Genomic DNA, 24019 nt, shown 5'->3' with positions numbered 1-24019 from the left:
CAACACCCAGACATGTCAACGATGCATTGTCTAGGTCGGAGGAGTCTTTGCAGTCTTACTCATGTCTTTGCTTATATTCAAGTCTCTTTTCCAAAAGGACCCAAGGCAGCTTACAACTAACTAAAGACATAAACAATGACTTCATAAAATAGAAATAGAAAAATCAAACACTGAAGAAAATGCAAATATGCTTATCTTAAGGGACAGGGGTGTTACTCTGAGCTTTCTAGCAATGAGGCAAAAAAGGGAAAACATAATTGGTAGTTTTATCAGAACAGAAATGTCAGTCCTCAAGGGGCCAAAGTTTCTGTTGGCATACAATATGAAAAGGAAATTTCACTCAGAGCTTTACCAGAGGAGGAGTGAATAATAATGCAGACACATGCAGTAGTAGATTTCATGTGGCTGATCCTTATACTGACCTTCAGTCAGAACTAAAGACAGAACCCCATATGTCCCAATCCTGCAGAGGCAGTTCTACAAGGAAATAAACAAATACCATCTGAATTTATAGACTTCTCATAGTATAACATGATCTAAGGAGAGAATTTAGAAGTTTTAGTCTGGCGTCTGCTTCTAAATTCTGTTTTTATTTATGAGCCTTTCCCCTCTGGGGACAGTCTCTTTGTAAAATCAGATTTAAGACACCACACACAACAAATTGTGCTTGATTTAATAACCTCTACTTGCTTTATCATAAGTCTGTGTGGTTCAATGTATTTTATTATACTGGTATATATAATTCCTACTTATACTGTTTCTTGTTCGAGGTAATGCATGAATTTATTCCCCTTCAGGAGAGAACATGAATTTTTTTAAAAAAGAAATAGTGCCTGTAATATAATATGATGATGATTATGGTCTCATAAGCAATAAATTTTTTTACAAACTTGAGTCGAAATTATCCTACCCTCTTTCTTCTTTGTGTATTTTTAAGATTTATTGAAGGAACCATAAAAAGAACACTCATAAAAAGTTTAATAATGAAGGCGGCTGGGATATAATAGCAGTGACGGTATGTTCCCAAGTTTCTAATATGTTTCCAGTGCCAAAGACCATGACCTGGTCTAAAATCAAGTATCCTGACTTTGAGTTCAGAAAGTAGGATCTCAATAATAATTTTCTTAGAAAGATTACTGGAGTTAGCCCTGAGTTATAGTGGTCTAAGTTCCTTACTCACAGCGCTAAGATCTTGAGTAAGTCAATGAACTTCCTAGCAATTTATCTCAAACATACTGATAATACATGGGTCTCAGGGTTGTTGTAAAGATTCAAAAAGATAATAGATGTAAAAGCACTTTGTAAAATGCTCTGTGCATATCAGATATAAGGATAAATGTATGTATCTATGTGTACACATATACATCAGAATATATAAGCTTTTCTCATTTGACCCACATTTTACACACACACACACACACACACATACTCTTTCTCACATTAGCTAGTGTCTCAGTCAGGGGAAGAAAGTCACACACCATTCCCAGTTCCATCTCCTGCTGTATTCTATTCTCTGTTTACAACTGAATGGCCCAATTCCCTGGGGAAATCATGGTCACTTAGGTTCCTGCCTCTTCCAAACATATTGTGAAATATGCACAGGTCAGAAATAATAGATTTTACCAGCTTAGGTTCACCTTCCATCATTTCCCCTGCTTGTCCTCTCTGGTGGGTAGCCTATGGAGTAGGGAACTGATCACGAATGAATAGGGATGGGGATGATTCACATCAGAAATAATTGACTGTAATATTAGGACTGAAATCTGTGTTCAAAAACAGACCTCCCCAGCCTCTCTCTCTCTCTCTCTCTCTCCTCTCCTCTTCTCTCTGTTTCTCTCCTCTTTCTCTTTCTATCTCTCACATTTCTTTTAAATTAGGGATTGTTAACTAATTCTCGAAAAGTAAAAATTGCTTCTCTGTTTAAAAAACCTTACAAAATGATCCTCTAGTTCAGGATAAAGGCTAAGCCCCTTTAATGACGCTGGAGGCCCCCACACCTGGCTCCAGCTCTTTCCGGCTTCATCTGTTCCACTCCTCACAGCAAGCCTGGTGTATCAACCCCACTGGCTACCCCAGCATGTCTGCAGTACCCCTCAGACTCCCCAGGCCTTTCCCTGGTACTCCAAGCCCTGGAATGCTCCTCTGTCTCCCACAGTGCTTCCTCTTTTCTGCCTGGAAATCTCTGCTGTAAGACGCAAGGCACATGGTGCTTCCTGTCTGACCAATCAGAATTAGGCACCTCATCTGCATCCCCACATGAAGCCCTGTGATGATAATCAGGGTGGTTTGGAAGAAAGGATGAGAAAAGGGTTGGATGTCACTAAACAGGCAGCCACATAAAATCAGGCAGGCCTGACTGTGCTGCTTTCTCCACCAAACTTGAGAGGCTGACTTTCGGGGAGTGGGTGACCTGGGTTGGGGAGAGTCCATAGTACCACCTCCCCTTGTCTCTTGACCATCTGCTTGGCCATTCCTCTAGATGGTGCTGGTTCCACAAAGTGACACTGGGCACTTCCCCTGAAGCCTCATTCCTTTCTGGGACAGAGTGGAAACCCAAATCCTTCCTGGAAAAAAATCAGAAAATTTATGGATCTTGTCACACTTTTTAAAAATTGATACAACAGCAGGTTGAGTGGATTCTCAGAGAACGGAGGGTAGAAATGAATTTTTCATTTATTCTCTGGGAAGAGAGCTATTTTAAATTTGCCAAGTATGATGAATTGTTTCCTTCATCCATAAATCAACTCTCTCCTCAGGAATTTGAAATCTATATATTGATCTGCATGGACCATTGTCCCTTAAGTCTTTGCTCCATTAATCACTGAGTAATTTCCCAGAAAGGATGTTCACAGAGATTATTCACTCTAACTCTTCTAAAGTTGTTACCCAACGGCCATGCCTCATGACCAGGCCAGAGGCCACAGTTCGCTACAGGATACACCTGTGAAAATGAAACTGTACCATATTCAGTCTTCTACCCCAAAGCTAAGAGATAACTGCCTTCCCTAGTGGTCCAGCAAGAACAGTAGTCAGGAAGGCCTGAGATGGTGTTCCCAGCAGTAAGTCTGAAAGTGAAAGTGTTAGTCACTCTTTGTGATACCATGGACTGTAGCCTGCCAGGCTCCATCCATGGAATTCTCCAGGCAAGAATACTGGAGTGGGTTGCCATTCCCTTCTTCAGGGGATCTTCGTGACCCAAGGATCAAACCCAGGTCTCCTGCATTGCAGGCAGATGCTTTACCATCTGAGCCACCAGCAAAGCCCCTGGTGTCTACTGTCATCGAGTGCTGACAGAGGGAGGTGGGCCCTGATAACCCAGGGAGCCAGGATTCTACCCCCAGGTCCGGGTAAAGGCTGGTCATGACTGGGGAAAAGATGCAGCTGAATCTTTACTTCAGCACCGAATCATCCACCTAATTTCTTCACACAATCAGACTGCTTGTAATTGCACCAATTAGAAATTCATTTAGGAGATAGTAGCTGTTAGTCATTCACACATGGGTGTAATTTAGACTCAGTCAATTGTTTTTCCCTTAACATATAACCACAATCTGTTATTTTTCTCTTAACACAAGTCTACTCATGGGAGTTTTGAAGACAGGAAAGAGGCAGAAAGGGGTAGGGAAAGTTGGCTTTGGAGACATGGTGTTAAGCAGGGAGAGCGGAGGCCAGTGTGGTACCCAAAGGTGGCATGGTGCCCTGTGGTACCCTGTGGCAGCAGCCCCAGGAACATCATATGGTACAGAATCCAGTGGCACAGGTGTGAGCAGGGCTGGCATGCACTACAGCCCCAGTAACATCAGATACTGAAACACAGGCCCACAGCCCCATATCCAAAATCACTGGGTCCAGAGATGCTCCAGAACTCAGAATCTGGTTTTAGAAACTCAATACAGTGCAGATACCACATAAGTAGCCTCATAGCAGTTAGGAAACAACACATGTAGCCCATTGGATTTCATATTTGCAGATAAGAGACGGGGGGCCTGTATTTCTGAACTGATTGATAAACAGCCCAAAGGCTCTTCTGCCACTCTGGCACTCACACTGCTCTCCATGAGCAGTAACTAGAAGGTTCTACTGCATAGCCCAGCAGAAAGCCGTAGACCACTGCTCCAACACACTCTCCAGTGCATCCTTGTCCTGCATCTTCTGAGCCTTTGGGTAGCTCACCCTTTCAACATTAGTGACAGTATGTTTCGAAACAGCAATGGAAGCATGTGAAGGTTGGTCCCAGTGCCCACAATCCTGAGAAGTAGCTGTGGTGATGTAGGAAAACCCTGGCCTTGTGGGCTAAAGGCTGGGGGGTCCATTTCATCTCTGTCCTTCACTAGCTCGGAGACCTTGGGTGATTATGACCTCTGAGTCTTGCTAACCTAAAAAATGGGAGTACTCATACCTCAAGTGGTTGTTGAGAGGATTAAGTGAAATAGATGGGATTAAGGTGCTTTCTAGACCATCAGTTGCTATTGAGACATAAGCTACTATCATGCCTAGCACTTATTAGTGAGAGAATAAAGCAAACTAAGGCATGCCGATATGCTCTAGAGACTATAAATTGCATACAAGAGTGGAGTTTTATTATTATTATGAACCTCCTATCACGGAAGAGGATGTGGCTTCCAGGGTAGAGAAGGTAACCCACCCTGTGTAGCCAAGAGAAGTCTTCTTCCTTCAACCCCCCTGTCCAGCTTCTCATGGCCAGTCCCTCCTGCCATCTGCATCTGGGTCCTTGGTAAAGAAAACAGATGAGAAGGGGCAAGGAGCCCTGCCAAGGGCCCTGTCTTGGAAAGGATACACAGGAGGGTTGCCAGGGAGAGGCACCTGACCTCAGGGGAACTGATCAACACCTGTCTCCTTTAGGGACCCTCCACCAGCCATAGGCCATCCAGGCCATCTACAACCCAGGGCAGGCAGAGCACCTGGGCTCAGGCCCCAGCCCAGACCCTCTAGCCCCATCTCCTGGACAATTCTTTTCACCTCTCTGAACCTTGTGGTCCATGACGGCACATTTAGCATAATGGGGCCTACTTCAGTAGGTCATGGAGAGACACCAGTGGGAATGTATGTGAAAACCTTTTGTACATGGCGAAGCATGACTCAAAAGTGAAGTCACCACCTATTGGTGTGAGATGCAGGGAGGTGTCCAGGTAGCTCATCAGCAGAGGAGTCACCATAATGACCTTGAGCTGCCCAAGTTCGCTAGAGTAAACCAGGTCCATCCCGGAGAAGGCTGGGGCAAGGGGCTGCAAAGCATCACCAGCAGGCAAACTTCACTTCTCTGGGCCTCACGGGCCACTCCAAGGTACTGTTGTGAGTGAAAGAGTGGAATCCTCAGCGCCTCAAGCATCACATGAGTTATTTTCTGTTTTGCTTCATTTTTAATTCTGGATTTTTCTCAATTAATAGATTTGACTTTTATGTGTGATGCTGGAGCCCTGGAAAGCTAACAGCATGGCATTTTACAGGATTGATGTTGTGTGTTTTAACTGCAAGCAGCTGAACCCACAGCAAAGACCTAAATGGAATACTCCAGAGCACTGCTCTGGTGGTGCATGTCTGGGGTTTGAATGGGGTGATGATGAATCTCTGGAGCTTGCTGTGAAATAGTCCTCACTCTCCCTGGCCAGCCCCAGCGGGCTGGAATGCAATTTATGTGAACATCTAATCTGTTGTATATGCACTTCTTACATTTTCATGTTTGTGCTGACTTGACTGCCTTTGTAAACTAATTATTAAAACAGAAAATGATTCCAAGAGACCTCACTGCAGAGCCGAACCTATGAAATTCAAGGTGTGACAAGTCTCAGAATGATTTCCTGCTGAGGGTTGGAGTGAGGAGATGAATGACTTTTAAGTTGTTTTCTCCTTTTTCTTCACTCATTTTTAAATCCCACTGTTCTTACTGCTAGAATATTGCTTTTTCATAGGTGAAGAGAAAGACAATTCCTATAGGAAGCATTACCCCCAAACTGGAAACCAAGATTTCTATGTTTCTCATCCTCATTTGAATCCCTGAATCAGAGCAATTCAACAGTCAACTTTTCCTGTAAAGTAGGGACTAAACAATTTACACCTCATTTGAGTCTTAATTTGAGATTTAATACACACAATATGGCATGACATGATAAGCACTATAAATTATTCTCTGCAGATGATGGCAGGACAGACTGGTTGAAAATTTAGGAAGAGCAATATACCACATCCATCCTAAATAGTCTCCGAGTTTAAATTTTTTCCTAATGTCTTTTTATTCTGTATAGATCTTCTTTCAAGGAGAAAATAAACACCTTGAAATTATCACTGCTTAACAGTAGTTTCATTAAGTGGGCAAACATCTCATCTATGACGTAGAACAGTGAACGTGGTACTAATAATCTCCGCTTTCGGTTTGTAACCCAAACTCCAGACTATGTCCGGTAAGGTCCTAAACGGTCTGCACCTGCAATTCAAGTTGAGCATTGCCATCTCCATGACCTAGAACTTCAGCTCGCTTTGGGATTCCATTGTCACGGTTTTTAACATTTAACAGAGGCACTGGGAAGGGCATTTGGCATCTTCTTGGGGAAAACAAATTAATGGCTTGCCTTGTCTCTCCAGACCCAGGGGGCAGGCTCCCCCCGCTCCTCCCCTAGCCACACCATCAGCAGGCCCATCCCCATGCCGGTGCGGTCCGCGTCCGCCTGCTCCACCCCGACCCCCACGCCTCAGGACTCACTCACGGGGGTAGGGGGAGACGTACAGGAGGCGTTTGCACAAAGTAAGTGGCATTTCTATTATTATCGGTATTACTTTGCTGTGTTCTGCTTTATGTGACCAAAAACAAAGTCGCCAAGGATTGCGTGTTCTACAGTTACCAGAGCCAATACCAAAGATGTTCTAGACTGTTCCGTGGCTTGTGTCAGAGCCAAGCCTGAAAGACCTTTTAGCACCTCCCTACGCTGATCTGTTCATCCCTTCACCATCTTATCTTCTGGCTTCTCTTGCCCTGCCCTGTTTTTTTTAATGAGCCTTTGCTCCTTAAGGGAAAGGAAAAAAAATCCTTCCAACAGTATCCCTAGGAAATTATATGAATGTAATCCATTTGAAAATCCTGCAAGATATTTCCGGCTTTCTTCTTTTTACATGAAAGGAAACTCAAGATTTGAGAGTAAACAAGCCCATCTCTTTAGCACAGAGGCAATCGAAAAGGATGCTTAGTCACCTTCCAGATGCCTTAGAGAGTTGACTCATTGCCTCTGTGTCCTGGGGCTGGGAGGCGAGGCCCCCACAGTTCACAGAGGAGGGCAGAGAGTGATTGGAGATGACAAACAGCATTCTCCCACTGCTGCCTCTTCTAGCCATGTATGTACTGCGAGGCTGTTTCTCTTCCTGCCGAAGTTTATCTGTAAGCCACGTATTTGGAATGTTGAGCCTCTTTTTTAAACGTATTATGGACTTAGCCCTCAATTGGGCTCCTTGCCCTGCTCCCAGGCCAGCACACAAATATCCTTTTAACCCTTGCTGTTGTTATTGTTTAGTTGCTCAGTCACGTCCAACTCTTTTGCGACCCCTTGGACTATAGCACAGTAGACTCCCCTGTCCATGGGATTTCCCAGGCAAGAATACGGGAGTGGGTTGCCATTTCCTTCTCCAGGCCATCTTCCCAACCCAGGGATCAAACATAAGTCTCCTGCACTGGCAGGCAGATTCTTTACCACTGAGCCACCAGAGAAGGCCCTGTTTGAACCCTTAGTGTGATGGAAATCTCATAATAATCTTTCTCAACCATAGAGAAATATGGTCTAAGTTCCGAGTCAGGGTATTTGGCATACATCTTCTGCCCATGTATTGGCAGCAGGAGCAAGAATCGTCACGCCTTTTCCACCCTCTGAGGACATTCGGTGCACAGGGTTCTCATTCCCAAGAGGTACCTGAAATAGTCGGGGGAGTTTGGGGAGCCCTGCTGGGAAGTGGAGGCTGAAATGCTGGAGTTCAGAATCTGATGCACTTCAGCCACCAGGTAATGGCTACAGCAGTAGCAGCTGCTGGGAAGGCACAGCTCTGGTGGGGAAACCAGACTTTTCATCTATGAGGGCAATACCTAAGTAGGGTGATCACATATGCCGGTTTACCTGCGACCATCCCTGTTTGTGCCAGGTCACCCAGTCATTTTTTTAAGACTTTTTTTTTTTTTTTGATGTGGACCATTTTTAAAACTTTGATCAAATTTGTTACAATATTGCTTCTGTTTCGTTTTGGTTTTTTGGTTGTGAGGCGTGTGGGACCTTAGATCCCCAACCAGGGATTGAACTCGCACCCCCTACATTGGAAGGCAAAGTCTTAACCACTGGACCACCAGAGAAGTCCTCATTCTTGTTACCAATACCACCCCTTTCACTTGTAAAATTGTCCCAGTTTGAACAATAAATTGTATGAATCCCCATCAGCTGCCATGTCTTCATACATCAAAGGCCATTGCCCTGAACACAAAGTATTTTTTTTCAGGAAATGAACCAAAGCACTTTTGAAAAGAAGTCTTGGAAGTTTTCTTGCTGTAGAATTTCAATGGGAATGATAAACAGCATAAAAATTGGGGGGAAAGGAGAGTATTGAATTTTTTTTCCGTTATCATTCTTTCCTAAGGCTCAAGAAGAAATTTAAGGAATGACTTACTAGTAGCAGCAGATTCCATCACGAACACCATGTCCTCTCTCGTGAAAGAGTTGAATTCTGGTGAGTCCCTGGTCCCCTCTTATCTGTCTGCTCACTGCAGAAGGACCCATAACCTCTGTTAGGGATCTGCTCATAGAACACTTAGGTGCCATCTTTTTAGCTGAAAACTCTGCATTCTTAAGATGTTTATTGTCTGAGTGAGAAATGTGAGACCATCTTGAGTTTAATAATTAACACTTTATAGGTAAACTTTTAAGAAAGGCCTCTGGAGATTTCAGCATTATCTTTAAACCTTATTTGTTGTTGTTCGGTCTCTAAGTCTTATCCAACTTTCTGCGACCCCATGGACTGTAGCACGCTGGGCTTCTCTGTCATCCACTGTCTCCCAGAGTTTGCTCAAATTCATGTCCATTGAATTGGTGATGCTGTCTAACCATCTCATCCTCTGCCCGCCCCCTTCTCTTTTTGCCTTCAATCTTTCCCAACATCAGGGTCTATTCTTAACTTTATTTATTACCCCCAAAATAGCTAATAACTCAGAATTGTATAAAGGAGAAAATAACATTTACTGTAAGCTAAACTACTCTAGTTTAACTATTCATTTAATGTTTAATATTTAGGTTGATTCCAGTTATTTACAATTAGAAACAACTTTGCTGTTTAAAAGAGATCTTCTCATTGTCAAGTAGAAAAAGATTTTTTAAAGATCTATGTGACATTTTGTTGGGATGTTAGATTTTTTAGTACTGTTTACATTTTGCTGATGAAAAGACTATAAATACATGCTTAATGCAGAAAGTTTGAAAAATGCAGAAAAGAAAAAAGAAAAATATTAAAATTGACTTGTAAATCCAGAATCCCATGGGTATGCCTGTGGCTGATTCATGTTGATGTATGGCAGAAACCATCATTATATTGTAATTACCCTCCAATTAAAAATAACATTTTTTAAAAATCCAGAATTCCAAGGTAGCCACTGTTAAATATATCATGACCCAATGTGACATGATGCTGAAGTTAGTTTATAAGGTCAAATGTCTTATTTACTAATTTAGGCTCTGTTAATTTGGAATGCGTGGCTATTTGAATGAAGCTAAACTGAAATTTGGGCTTCCTAAGTGGCTCACTGGTAAAGAATCTGCCCACCAATGCGGGAGACAAGGGTTTGATCCCTAGGAGAAGAAGATGCCCTGGAGAAGGAAATGGCAACCTACTCCAGTATTCTTGCCTGGGACGGAGGAGCCTGGTGGGCTATAGTCTATAGGGTCGCAAAAGAGCTGGACATGACTTAGCCGCTAAACAACAACAAACTTAAATTCACCTTTGCAATACCACCAAAGAAAGATCTTCCCAGAAAATATATAGCATAAAATTGCAGTACTCTTTATCCTAATAATACTACAGAGTTTTAGACAATTTAACAGTGTTAATATACAAATAAATATCTTGCTAGTTAGGAATACATTTCATCTATTCATGAAAGCCCTACTAGCAATATGACTGTTTTTCAGGACTGTGGTCATGTAGTTGAGATTACAAAAACTGTAAAAATAAAACTTCACCATTAAAAAAAAAATCTGGACTTAAATTTCTGAAAGTCTCTATAATTAGAGTTAAAATAATGAAATGGTAATCTTAACCTAAAATAATAGCAATATAAATTGCTGCTATTATTTTAGGTTAAGATTACCAGATAGGATAAAAATGACAGTAGTTAATATATATATCATGGTTAGTGGCATATACCCAGTGCCCTAGCAAATGATGAAGAAAATGAGTACATTCTCATTGGGGATGTTTCAAAGTACTATTAGTTTATACTCTTACAGTACTTTGAAATAATAAGTGAATGTAGTGTTTTAGGTTTGTTTATCTTAAGTTAAAGTAGATTTTCCCTAATAGTTGCTCATGGAAACCCCAAACAAGCCTTTTGGCCAACCCAATAATATTAAGCAAAAGTAACAACAGTTTTAAAGAAGAGGGGGAAAAACAGAATGCTTGGAGAATTGTCAGTTATTAAGACAAAAATTCCTTGTAACATTATTGAGATTTAAAAAAGACAATGTGTATGTGTGTGTGTGTGTGTGTGTGTGTGTGTGTTAGTTGCTCAGTCGTGTCCAACTCCTTGCAACCCCATGGACTATAGCCCACCAGACTCCTCTGTCCATGGAATTCTCCAAGCAAGAATACTGGAGTGTGTTGCCATTCCCTTCTTCAGGGGATCTTCCTGACCAGAGATCAAACCCAGATCTCCCACATTTCAGGCAGATTCTTTACCATTTAAGCCACCAGGGAAGCCCAAAAAAAGACAATACTGTATTCTAAATGATCTTATGGTTCAGTTCAGTTCCGTCGCTCAGTGGCAACTCTTTGCGACCCCATGGACTGCAGTACGCCAGGCCTCCCTGTCCATCACCAGCTCCTAGAGTTTACTCAAACTCATGTCTATTGAGTCAGTGATCCCATCCAACCATCTCATCCTCTGTCGTCCCCTTCTCCTCCTGCCTTCAATCTTTCCCAGCATCAGGGTCTTTTCAAATGAGTTAGCTCTTCGCATCAGGTGGCCAAAATAGTGGAGTTTCAGCTTCAACATCAGTCCTTCCAATGAATATTCAGGACTGATTTCCTTTAGGATGGACTGGTTGGATCTCCTTGCAGTACAAGGGACTTTAAAGAGTCTTCCTGATTTTATGGTAATTCATGTCAATATCAATTCATTTTGAAAACAAATGAACACTCACTTGACTTGTGTACAGTAGCTGGTCAGTGTTTTACACAGCACAGGTTAATTTATGTTAAGCCTAGCCCTTTATTGGATGATCATAAAAAAATCTAAGATATTCTTTACTTTCTTCAATTGTACCTAATAGAGGTGGGGAGTGAAACTGATAGTAACGTGGATTCTGAATTTGCACGGACTCAGTTTGAAGATCTGGTCCCATCACCAACCTCTGAAAAAGCTTTTCTAGCACAAATCCACGCCCGAAAACCTGGGTACCTTCACAGTGGAGCTACCCCGAGCACCATGCGTGGGGACATGTGAGTATCTTCTGCCTAGGGGGTGTTTTTTTCAGCAACAGAACACTCTGCAGGGAGCATAGGAAAATAAAAACATGGTTGCTTAGTTTTTCATTTTGGAAAGGAATGACACAGTTTCCTTTTCTGCCAGAAAAGGTAGAAGGGTGTGTGTGTGCTAAGTCACTTCAGGCATGTCCCAATCTATGTGACCCTATGGCTTCAGGCCACCAGGCTCCTCTGTCCATGGGATTCTCCAATAAGAGTACTGGAGTGGGTTGCCACGCCCTCCTCCAGGAGATCCTCCTGACCCAGGGATCGAACCCGAGTCTCTTGTGTCTCCTGCATTGGCAGACGGGTTCTTTACCACTAGCACCCCCTGGGAAACCCAGGTAGAAGGGCGCTTCATTTCAACTTCTCATTGTGACTTTTCCTCCTAACAATTTCCAGAGTATCAGTAACGAAAACCAGCCAGTGCCTGTTGAGATCCTGGCCTGCCCAAGGCACTCAACCAGTTAGATACAAAATAGTGTCAAAAATCACTCCCAGCATCCCAGGACTCATACACTAGTTCAGAAGATAAATCATCCTGTCTTCCGAATTTACTAGATTCACTCTTAAGGGACCCGGTGATACTAGAGAGGCCTCTGTTTAAAGTGAGTATAAACATCATCTATGCACTTGTGATTTGAATAACTAAATGTATAAAAATCTCGTTACAAAGAAGTCCAATTTGCTTGACTTGTTGAATATGTATAAATCTGACCTTCAAAAGACATTTTACAAAGATTTTCACCCAATTAGGTTTCTGTAGCTTGACAGGAGCCAGTAGAATCAGTGACATTCCCGACTAGACTGTGACCTTGGATCAGCTCCAAGTAGTCAGGCAGAAAAAGTTAAAGCTGAGAAACAAAGGCAAAGCAAGGACAGAACTGCAGAGCCCAGCTTGGGAGGGAAAAGAATAAAATGAAGAAAGTTAAATAAGTGGAGTTCTGAGAAATGTGGACAAGGGCTCACCCAGAAGCTGGAAAAGGGAGTTGATGAGCAGTTTTAAAAAAAGCTACAGAAGGGTGGTGGGGCTTAACATGAGAAGAACTGCAGACTCGTCTACAAAAATAAACTGTCTGTTTTAAAGCCCCAAAGAAGAAACTAACCAGAGGCCTTTCTGGTGTTTTGACTCTCCATCCAAGGAGTGAGTAAAAAGACCAGTAATAATGGGAAATTATAAATAGACATGGTTTGAAAGCCAGCTGTGAAAAGGCAGAGAGCATAATATCAAAACAAAACAGTTATGATTTTATGTGGCAGGAGGCTGCTGCTTTTAATTGTAGTTCGCTTTCTTGTCCTTCCCTCTATAATTTAGAATTATTTGATTTGTTTGTTATTCAGACTGGAGAACTGTGATCAGTTCAGTCTGGTAAATAATGTATCTATGTGATTTTTTATAATTGAGCATCTACATAGTGGTGACCTAAAACTTTCTTGATCCACTCGCAAGATCCAAGACTGTAGCTAAAGCCACCCGATCTGCTGTTCCTGGCAGGCTGGTGGCAGGACCGACTACCAACAGGGCTGTGGGGGTTGGGAAGGGAAAGTTTACAGAGGCCTTGCAGACCTATTTAGGCTGGCCCCAAACCTCTAAAAATAACAAGAACATGCCGTACAGATATAAATAAACATGAACATTGGCATTTATGTTCCAACCCAGAAACTTCTACTTGACCACTCTTTTTCATTTTAGGGGATATTTTAATATCTGTACTATCTAAGCATGTACTGTGTTTTAGCCCAAGCATATTTTAGTCATATGATTTAGGTAGTGAATTTATATTCAGTCCCAGGAAGAACTTTATATATACTTGGGTGAATAGATGGAGAGTCACACATTAGTGAATGAGATCATTTTTATCCATTTGTTTCATGGTGGAATTGGACAATTTAAATGGATTTCTTAAAGTCAGAGATAGTATACATCTTTAAGATCAAGAGCTGTGGGTTAGAATAGTAGTCTCCCTGACATTGATTGGCTGATACTCTGAGCCTTGATTCTACCATAAAAATACAGCACATGAGTGCATGGGCCTATATACATGCAGAACACAAAGAGCATTAAATTACAAACAAATATTCTTAGACATTATTTCACTAGAGGGCTCACTTTCCTTATAGAAAGTGTTTTTGAACTCCATTTTTTTAAGCCCCCAAATTGGGAAAACTGTATCCTCTCAAAAGATAAGCCTGCCTTTTTTTGAGAATGGCAAACATTTAAAGGACAACTCATTCCAGGAAACTCTAGGAAAACAGGTGACAACGATCACCAGACTACCCTAGAAAAACTGCCTATGAGAACACCTTGATCATATATTTCTCCAAACTTCCAAAGCGTCTTTCAAGTTTTTTTCATCATGTCAAAGAAAATCCTAAATTGAAGTAAATCAAAGCAAAGAAGTGAATTAGAGACAAAATAAATGTGCGCCCAGAACGGCAGGTAATACAGGGGTTCCACTCATATTTGCCTTTTAAGATTTGCTCCAAAACGCCCTTTGTGGTTGACTCCAGGGTTACAGAAGACGGGGACCCCTACGTGCGGCCAGAGGATGAGAACTATGAAGATGACTCTGTCCGGCAGCTGGAGAATGAGCTGAAGATGGAGGAATACCTAAAACAGAAGCTACAGGACGAAGCCTATCAGGTACCGAGACCCCACCCCACACCACCCACCACTTCAGCCCCCGCCCCTCGGTGGCTGGATCTTTCACATTATTCCAAAACTTGGTGCCTTCTCCTTCCTTCCACCCTCCCTTTCTGGAATATTCTGACAGTACTCTTCAGCCCATGAATTCTAAGACAGGGAAAGGTTTAATGCTTCTTATAGCTGTCACTCATCAAGTATTTCTATAAATTCTGAGCTGGAAAATGAAAAGAGGCCTTCCATGGTGATAATATAGTTCATGACCCTCCAAGATGATTAGGAAAACACTTTTTAAGAAAAGATACAGCTGGCTGTCCATATCAGGAGATTCAGAATCTGTGGATACTGAGGCTCAACTGGAGGGGACTTTGAGTATCCATGGATGCTGGCATCTGCAGGATGGGGGTATCCTGGAACCAGTCCCCCATAAATACTCTGGGATTCTATGCCCTTGGGTGGGCCACAGGGCACAAGGAAATTGACTAAGCATAAGTATACCTCTGTTCTTGAATCACTTGTCCTCAACTTCCCTCCCTGCCTGCCTCGTATCAAATGTTAAGAAGTCAAAGAGTGACAAGCCTCAGCTAGAAATGCTGGGGGAAATATAGGCCCCCATTCAGCAGGGTGTGCTTGGACAGACTGTCATATATCCTGGATAGCATGATAATCCATCTGAGAATTCACCTGACATAACACACACAATGGGGAATAATATTATCCTTACGGGGATGCATTTTCCCATGGAGATTGTTCTACTCCCCTGTCTATTTACCTGGTACGTTTCCCCTCCCTCCATCTTGCCGGGGTTCTGGGAGGACAGGGGTATTTGGATGGTTGAGACCTACTGCCCCCCACCAGGCCCCAGTGGGTTATTTTTATCAGGTCAGGCTTTCTGTCCAATATCCAGATACGTTTTTTCCACCATCTTTGGAGCAGTAGTTCTCTCTTACTCTGTTATTGGAAGAAAGAATAGCAGATAAAATAAGTTATCTACTACTCATACATCTGTAGATTGCTTGGAAATATTTTCCCAAGAAGAACAGAGCAAGAGGGAAGCCTACTAACCCCATCTTGACAATATAAAACAGAAGTTTTGCCTCTGGAATGTTCCAAAACAGTTGTGTTTCAGAATAACTTCAGAGTGTAGGCCTAGATAAACAAAGAGGGACCAGATATGTAAAGCCGTACTTGAATCCTGCATAATCAGACCTGCCCCAAGTGTACACCAGGGAGAACGTTTTTCTTCGCAACTTCTATGGCCTGTCCACAGGAGGAAATTTGCCCGGATGAAGCCCCAGGGTGTCTCTGGGAACTCTGAGGGGTGGCATTCCTACGTATATCTCCTTTTGACCCTGCTGCACAGAAGGAGAGAGAGAGGTGGTTAAATAATCAATATTCTGGTTCATGCTGTTAGAGGCGCCTATTAGACCTCCCTCTGGGAGCCCACATTAGTTTCTGGATTTTGGTGACAACCATAACTGAAATTCTAATTTTTTTTTAAAGAAAAGGAGTCATTTCATATAAGGTATTAGATTTTTATTTATTTCAATGAACTAGAGATTTAACCTGATACAAGCAAAATGAAAGGAAATTCTATTAACAGCATCAGCTTCCATTGGAGTTCCTGCCATCTGGTAGATTTTAAGCTCCTTCTCTCTCTGTCTTGCCTTTCCTCACTACAACCAGTGACTTCAAAGAAAAGACAAAGAAAAGGACGAAGAGATTGTAATGGGTCCATGTGTTATATGTCCTGGAGAAGGTTGAAGTGGTTTTTCCTTGACTGCTCTATGAGCTGTTGGATGGGTCAGAAAGTTACTTGCATTCCCTGGATTCTCTCTGTCTATCTACCTTTCTGCATGGCTTCCAACCAAATAATTCACCAGCTTGACTGCATCACAGACTTGACATGTCACCTTTCTTGTTTGTGTCCTTTGTCACCCACAGGTCAGCTTGCAAGGTTGAATGCAATAGCCTTTTATCACTCTCCTCTCAAGTAAGTATCCACTTATTTAGGAGGAAAGGTGGTCACTGTACCCTGGATTCTGATCACTTGTAACCTACATGCACAAGCACTATCTCTTGGGGTTTTTCTATGGTAAACTATCCTCTTCCCCTGCTGATAGCAAAGAATCATCCTGGGCCATGAAACATATCGCTCTAGTCCAGTGGCGATTTGGCAGACAACCTTGGGAGTTCACTTTTTACTCTATGAATTAGGAAAACTGGCAGAGGAATTTCTATAACCCAAAGGTGCCCCAGAAATGTGCAGCTATAAAGCCAATTTGCTGATCCATAACTGCATCCAAGGTTTCAACCTCTCTGGCACTTGAGAGAGAAAAATGCAAGCTTGCTCAGCACTTGCAGAAATGAGTCAGCTCCTTAGTCCTGCTGTACTTAGGCCCCAAAAGATCAAAGTGTGCACCTTAACCAGTGAAATCAAGAACATGAATCACTAAAGAAAACAAGAGAAGCAAAGCACAGAGGGAAGCTTCCACAGCCTTACGCTTTTGGAACAGCTAATTCACACCCATCATGGAATTCAGCAAGATATAAATTGATTTAAAATACCTTTTCTGTGGCTTGTGATCCCCCACCTTCAGAGATTTACCTAAATACATGGGAAATTCTCAGTAGCTTTTTTTTTTTTTTTTTCTAATTTAAAGAGACTAGCATTTGATTGGCAAGGACCACTTGACTATAGTGGTCTGAAGCTTAGGATCTGGACTCTAACAGACTGATTTCAAAAATGAGTTCCCTAAAATCCTAGCAGCATAATCCTTGAAAACTTGCTTAGACTTCCATGAGCCTCTGTTCCCACTGTACAACATGTATCAGAATACCTACCTCATAGAGGAGTTGTGCTCCCTGGGATACACCAAGTTACAGCTTAACCTAGTGGCAGACACACTATCATTTCATCCTGAGCATACACATACATGCCTAGCCCTCTGTTCAGTGCTTTAGAAGCAGTTCAGTCCCTGGGAGTGACAATGATTATTATGTGAGTGTATGAGAACCCCCAAGACTCAAAACTAGCTTTCTCTCTCTACTTAGGTGAATAAGGTTGGGATTCAGCTTTGTGCTACGTTTGACACACCTTCAGCTACACTGTCCCATGAATCTGATGGAGCTCTGGCTCCAGCTCATGGCCATTTAGATGTCCCACATTACAATTCAAAGCTAATACACCTCTCATAGCCATGACTGCATAAGACTTGTAACTATTTTAGTTATTCAGTCTATTCCCACCCATGGAATCTCATAAGTCTACAGTACAGTTGAGAGGAAACTCAACCTGGCTGCTAAGTTGAAAAAGGAATATATGTCTTCTAAATGATATATCAATTAGTAATGAATATATTCTAGCTGAAACACTGCTGACCTCCTGTCTCAGTCCTCAGGTTAAGATGAAGCAAGTAAAAATCAAGGTGTAATTGTTATTATGAAATATATTTTTTGAGCTGTGAGGCCCTTTGGGTATAAAAGGAAAGATCTTATTGAGCACATTTTAGTCTGTCTCCCTTGGACTTGAGACTACTGCACCACGAGTTCTCCTGATTCATCATGACTATAGTGAAAAAGTTCCCAAGAGCAATTTCTGAAAATATTCACTCCAGTTACTTTCCCAGAGGAGCAAGACGTTTCCTTTCATAGCATTTTCTTTCTCTGAACTCTAGCAATTTGATCATTTTTGTTATGCACATTATTTAAACATCAGTAGGTAGTTCTTATAAAAATATACTTCTTTAAAAAGCCTAATAAAATGCCTTTGACATTTTTTATTTAGTTGCTAAGTCATGTCCAATTCTTTTGCCACCCATGGACTATAGCCTGCCAGGCTCCTCTGTCCATGAGATTTCTCAGGCAAAGATACTGGAGTGGGTTGCCATTTCCTTCTCCAGGGGATCTTCTAAACCCTGGGATCAAACCCATGTCTCCTGTGTTGGCAGGTAGATTCTTTACTACTGAGCCACAATGGAAGCCCCAGCCCTGGACATAAACCAAGATAAAAAGCAGTATTTGGTTCTTGTCCATAAATGCCAAAGATTTTAATCTTCTGTTTCAAATTTTATTTCCAATAAAACTTAAAACAGTTGTGACCTCTGCTACTTACCGCATCCTTACCTACCTAGATGGCCTTCCACAGGATTCTAAATATAAACCAGTCTGTCACCAAATCACCAAGTCAGACAAAATTAATTTAAGATCTGGAACACTGCAGGAACTAGTAGCTTTTCATCCTTGCAGCTAGTTCTACCCTACTATAATTTTTCTTGATGAAACCAAGAAAGACAGCTGAAATTGTAGAACAGTTATCTGTTGAAATCTATTCACTTGAACTTTCTGGCTATACTGCAAGACCAGAAATTATCCCAAAATATATGCATCTCTTTGGCAAGGGTCTGAAAGTCGATTTCATCAGCTCAAAGTCAATTAGGCATCCATGAAGCAGAGTCCTACATGCTGCTGCTGCTAAGTCGCTTCAGTCGTGTCCGACTCTGTGCGACCCCATAGACGGCAGCCCACCAGGCTTCCCCATCCCTGGGATTCTCCAGGCAAGAACACTGGAGTGGGTTGCCATTTCCTCCTCCAATGCATGAAAGTGAAAAGTGAAAGAGAAGTCGCTCAGTCATGTCTGACTCGTAGCGACCCCATGGACTGCAGCCTACCAGGCTCCTCCATCCATGGGATTCTCCAGGCAAGAGTACTGGAGTGGGGTGCCATTGCCTTCTCCGGAGCCCTACATGACTAAGGGGCAAAAGGTGAAACACCAGAAACATGGAAGACCCATCCTCTGCTCAAGAAAATCCTTAGGCCTCTTTGAAGATAAATATGCACTTACCAACACATTAACAAAAGTTATCAAGAGAAATCTGTTTTATTGCTTTTCAGCTAGCCACGTGGGAAGAAATGGTACACATAAAGCTTAGCACCCGAATTAGAGTCCACCGAGGTTCCGTTTTGGCCCATCAAATCTTAGGTTGGTCCCTTTTCCATCCCTCTGGCCACATGGTACTCCACTCACCTTGGCCAGCCACATCCTAACTTCAGAAATTGGAGGATGGAAGATCAAAGGTGGATTTTTTTTTTTTAATTAGCATGGCAAAAACAAAAACAAAACTAGCATGGCATTCTGATGGTGAGTCAGTGTTTTCATGTCCTTGTCCAAAGGACAACACAGATATTTCTGTTTATGGTGCTTGAACCTTCCTTAGGTGCCCACTAGGCAGGAGTCTCAGCATGGAGGATTCTTGTCCTCTCTTCTATCAGAAGGTGCAGTATCCCAGTGTCCCAAGACGGTCATTCCTGATTGTCAGGGGAAGAAAGGACTGTGTGTGTGTGTGTGTGTGTGTGTGTGTGTTTCGGGGTGGGGGGAAGGGAGGATTCTAAGCTTCATAACTCTAATTTAGAGAACAGTTTCCATCTTTAAAAAAGAAATTACACATTGCTTATTCCCAGGCAAGCTATAGTCAGACAGATGCAAGTAACAGGAGAGCTGGTGATGAAGGACAGAGCTGCACCCCCAGAGGAGAAGACGGCAGCCTGGCAGCAGCCTCAGCTCATGGAAGAGAGGACCCACCACATGCAGCCGCTCCCGACAGACCCCCGCCCCCTAAAGACTGTGTTCTGCCGACTGTAGTGCAGCTAACTTTTTGTTCTAAGTTTTGTAGTTCATAGACGTGTGTTTTGAGAAGGAAAAAAAAAAATAAGACTTCTGTTCAAAGCTAACTTATCAGCTACATCTTCTGTAACATGGCTCATCCCTCGAAATGAAAACACAGGCTGAAATCCCATGCTGCTGTTACTCGCAATGGCAGTATTAACAAGCATCTTACCTTTGCACATGATATTGAACCTGGTCAGTTTACAACGACATTACTAATACTGTTTATAGCTAGGAGTTTCATTTCTGAATTCTCTGAGATTCTAGCAAACCAGTTGATTATATACACTGTACATTTTTTTTCCACAGCAACTGGAAAAAAAACAACCACTTACAGTTATTCACTGAGCCCGAAGGATTTGGTTCCTGAGGGTACAGACTCAGAGCCCCAGAGCCAAGAAGGGTCCTTGGCCTGCATGGTCTGCACTTGTCTCCAAGTCTCTGAAAGCAGAGGCTTGAACCAAACCCATCAGGAGAATCCAATCTCTGTGGCTTCTTTCCAACTTGGGGTTGTTTTCTTTCAAGATACTCTTAACCAGTCAGCCATAGAATTTAGTGTAAATATTTTTTTTTTCAAATAGAGATCATATTCCCAAAAAAAAGGCAACATTCAAATTATATAGAATCTAGTTTTTAAAATCAGCACAGATCTTCTTAAAAACTGTGAACTCTGTTTTGAAATACTCGTTACTAAAGCTGTTTATAAACCACAGGTGCCATAAGATCCCCCCAGTGGACTCAAGTTATCTCTGCTCTTCCACGGCTGGTTCCTTTCGGTTTAGCTTTAGGGAGCATGTTTCTAACAGCACCGCTCATCCACCGGTTCCCCATCAGGTCGTTTGGAGGCCTTTCAGCTTTAAATGTACAGGCTTAAAGTGCGCTTGCAAACGTTCGCTCTCCTTTTCTTTCTGAATGTGTTTTGCCTTAGCTGGCTCCCTGGTGTTCTGCATGCAGCCTCCTGTGGTCACGTGAGAGGAAACAGGCTTTCCTAAGTGGAGCTGGGATCTTGCACTCCGAAAAGCTGATGTGCAAAAGAACTGTCAAGGAAGGGAGAATGAATGACTCTGTTGATGGTCCTTTCTGAGGGCCCTCTTTGGGGAGCACCAAAGACCTCCCTTAGGGATTCTGGGGAAATGAAAAAAAAAATAATCTTCTACTTGTTTCAAGATTTGATGAAATAAAAATCCTGCAACATAGTAGATACATTATCCTTAAATTGGCAGCTTCTCTGGATTCCTGTTTCTCATTTAAAAGAAAGAAGAGAACATCATTCTAGAACAGTGGTTCTTGAAATGTGGTCCCTGGACCAGCAGGGCCAGCATTACCTGGGGAGTTTATTAGAAATGTAGATTCTTAGGCCCTAACCCCAGCCCTACTGAATCAGAAATTCTGGGGTTGGGGCCCCGTCATCTGTGTTTGAACTTTCCAGGTGATTCTGATGCATGCAGAAGCTGAAGAACCACTGCTTTAGAAGAAAGTTGTGTAATAAAATCTCTGAAAAGGCCTTACTCAGAATAAGCAAGAAAGGTTGAGTCATCCTCAAAGTTTGAGCGATTCAATTTTGCTTCCAGGGTTGGCAGAAGCTTTCTCCCACCCCACAGAGTTGGTAGTTGGTGGGTCCCCTGCTGAGAAGTGACATCCCAACTTCTTCCTTCTTCCTTTCCAGAGGGCTCTCAGATGCGCCCATCTCTGAGTTGGGTCAGACACCACCTCCTTGACTGCCCTCAGGAACAAAATCGCTTGCCTTGGGGTTAGTAAAGCTCTCAGTTGGCATTAGCAAGGAGCACATTCTGCCCCTTGATGTACTTAGTCATTTTTCCCTGGAGAGCCAGCCTGACAAATGCCCCTGAGAACAGGCTGACACCAAAGGGACACAACTGCACGGTTCTCAGATTTCTTTGCACAGAGGGATGTTATTGCAGGTTTTGTTGGTGTGTCTTAATGTTCATCTCCTTCCCTCTGCCCATCCTCTGTGAACCCATACCTCTCTAGATGGAGCAGGTGGCCACTGGTGCCTCATACTCAGTACTTAAAACCACTACATCCCAGCTACCTACATAGCTGTCGGCTCTGAATCATAGCTGGGCAGTTTTCAGTCTCAGAACCCTGACCCTGCAGGTGGCGTTCAGCCACTACCTGGACCGAGCTGACAGATGTTATCATTTTGTGTTTCTGCATCATAATGTTTGTCTAAGGTTTGGACTGTTCTGTGGGTAACCTTCCCTCATCATAGTGTTCGTTGCCAATTCCATCACATGGTTGTCGATCCCATCGTACGAAGTCATTGCAAGGACTCTGGAAACTGCTGCCAATGACCGATTCCTGACTAACCAGCCACCTTTTCTTTCTCTTAGCTCCACGTCAGCCCTGAGACCAGACTCAAGCACCCCTGTCCTGTAAACGAGACAAAATGGCGTGCGTTATTTTGGGTTTTCGTGTTTTTGGGCGGGTTTCTTTCCTTGGCTCTCCAAATCTACTTTTGGGGCCTGTTCTAAGTGCAAACCCAGCAGGTGTCACCTGTCCTGTCCATTAGGTACAGTTCTGTCTGGTGAGGGTTGTTTCTTTCTTGTTCCACGATGAATTGCACATCCATCTCCATTAGAGGTGATGCCCTATTAATGAGCACTGGTCTAACACAGCCAACCCTCCCCCACGGCACCATGTGAACGGAGGGAGGGAGGAGGGTGAAATCTACTGTAGGGGATTCAGGAATCAGTTGTGGTTGGTCAGGACGGAAGTCGGGGTAAATGTGGTTGGTCAGAGGGAGATGTGCTGGAGATTGTGAAAAATGGATTCTCGAGTGATCTGCTATAAGACAGGGAAGGTTCATTTGTAAGTAGTAATGTGAACTGAACTACATAAGAGTGTGGCCTTTGTTGTGATATACTATGTATTTTCTTATATGCATGAGCCAAACTGTTGCATCATAATTTAGCACTGATGTCTGCTTTTATTTTGATCATCTTTGTCCACCCTCATTAGTTCTTGGCTGTTAACTGTAGGTAGACGTTGTAGATCCAGCAGCCTTTGGTTGCTGCAGTCACCTTGGTTCGATTCCGCACAAACAACTCCATGTCCTCAGAAGAAAGGGCATTTTTACCTTTGAACCAAAAAGAAGGGAAAAATAAAAATCAGAGGTGTCATATCCTGAGGCTAATTAACTCTAAGACATTTTTAATTATGACTACTGTAATTTGACGCCATTTGAAGTAACCAATTCAGAGACACTAAAGATGTCACAACATTCATGGGTATGTAACAAAACTACTATTGTATGGGTTTTTTGTATTGCTGTTAAGTATTGTTTTGTGTGTATGTGTGTGTGTTGGAACCTCCTGGGGACATGTTATATTTTGAAGTGATTAAACTATTTAATTGTGTGTCTATATTTTGGAATGGAATTATTTCTTCATTAAAAAATGTTTTTAAAAACACTATATCTTGTGTATTTTGTTCTTTTGTTTAAATGAATGTTTCCTAAAACAACATGAGGTTAGTCTAAGAAAGACAAGTCAGTGTTTGGAGTGTGAAGCTTGGACTTTTTGCTGATTGAGGATCAAGCAATTGAGGTCAAATATTTCACCTTTTCCTGCCTTTGAGGATGCAGTCTTTTTAAAAATGAGATACTATTCTGCTGCTCATGGAAAGCCTTGTTATGATTAAGATCAAAAATCCATACTCCCTCTCCTTTTTTCTCTTCCTCTTCTTTCTTTTCTTCCCCAAATTCCAAATGTTGGGGAAAAAAAACTAACGTTTGTGTAATCCTTTACAACTTTCAAAAACCCTGTTTCATTTACATTTGATCCTCACGTTAGTCATCCAGATGTATAACTTACGGTGCTGCCTTTGTTCTGAAAAAATCTGCAGACCAGGCTGAGATGAGAAGTAGACTAGGCATGCCGTCAAACAAGAAACAGAGGGCAAAAACACAAGAAATTTCCCACTTCTGAGAAGATGGTGCGCTTTTCAGAGGAGTTGCAGGAATTTCTCCC

At 42.4% G+C, this 24019-nt stretch overlaps 1 protein-coding gene across 19 annotated transcripts in view; it reads left to right on the top strand.

Moving 5' to 3' along the window:
• The window catches only part of DTNA (dystrobrevin alpha), a 451246-nt gene extending 427782 nt beyond the window's left edge, over window positions 1–23464 (top strand). For 11 of the 19 annotated variants that reach the window (XM_070778753.1, XM_019986575.2, XM_019986574.2 and 8 more), the window contains 5 exons: window positions 6601–6760; window positions 8626–8715; window positions 11526–11694; window positions 14230–14362; window positions 22382–23464. In XM_070778753.1, coding sequence (XP_070634854.1) covers window positions 6601–6760; window positions 8626–8715; window positions 11526–11694; window positions 14230–14362; window positions 22382–22522 — 693 coding nt within the window. In that variant the 3' untranslated portion in view covers window positions 22523–23464. Of the gene's footprint in view, window positions 1–6600; window positions 6761–8625; window positions 8716–11525; window positions 11695–14229; window positions 14363–16306; window positions 16356–19822 lie in introns of all 19 variants that reach the window. The other 8 variants (XM_019986584.2, XM_019986582.2, XM_019986590.2 and 5 more) reach the window with 1 other exon arrangement.
• The last annotated feature ends 555 nt before the right edge of the window (window positions 23465–24019 follow it).

Source organism: Bos indicus, chromosome 24 (genome assembly GCF_029378745.1).
Source record: "Bos indicus isolate NIAB-ARS_2022 breed Sahiwal x Tharparkar chromosome 24, NIAB-ARS_B.indTharparkar_mat_pri_1.0, whole genome shotgun sequence".
In the NCBI taxonomy this organism is placed as follows: domain Eukaryota; kingdom Metazoa; phylum Chordata; class Mammalia; order Artiodactyla; family Bovidae; genus Bos; species Bos indicus.
This window is presented reverse-complemented; position numbering and strand designations above follow the sequence as displayed.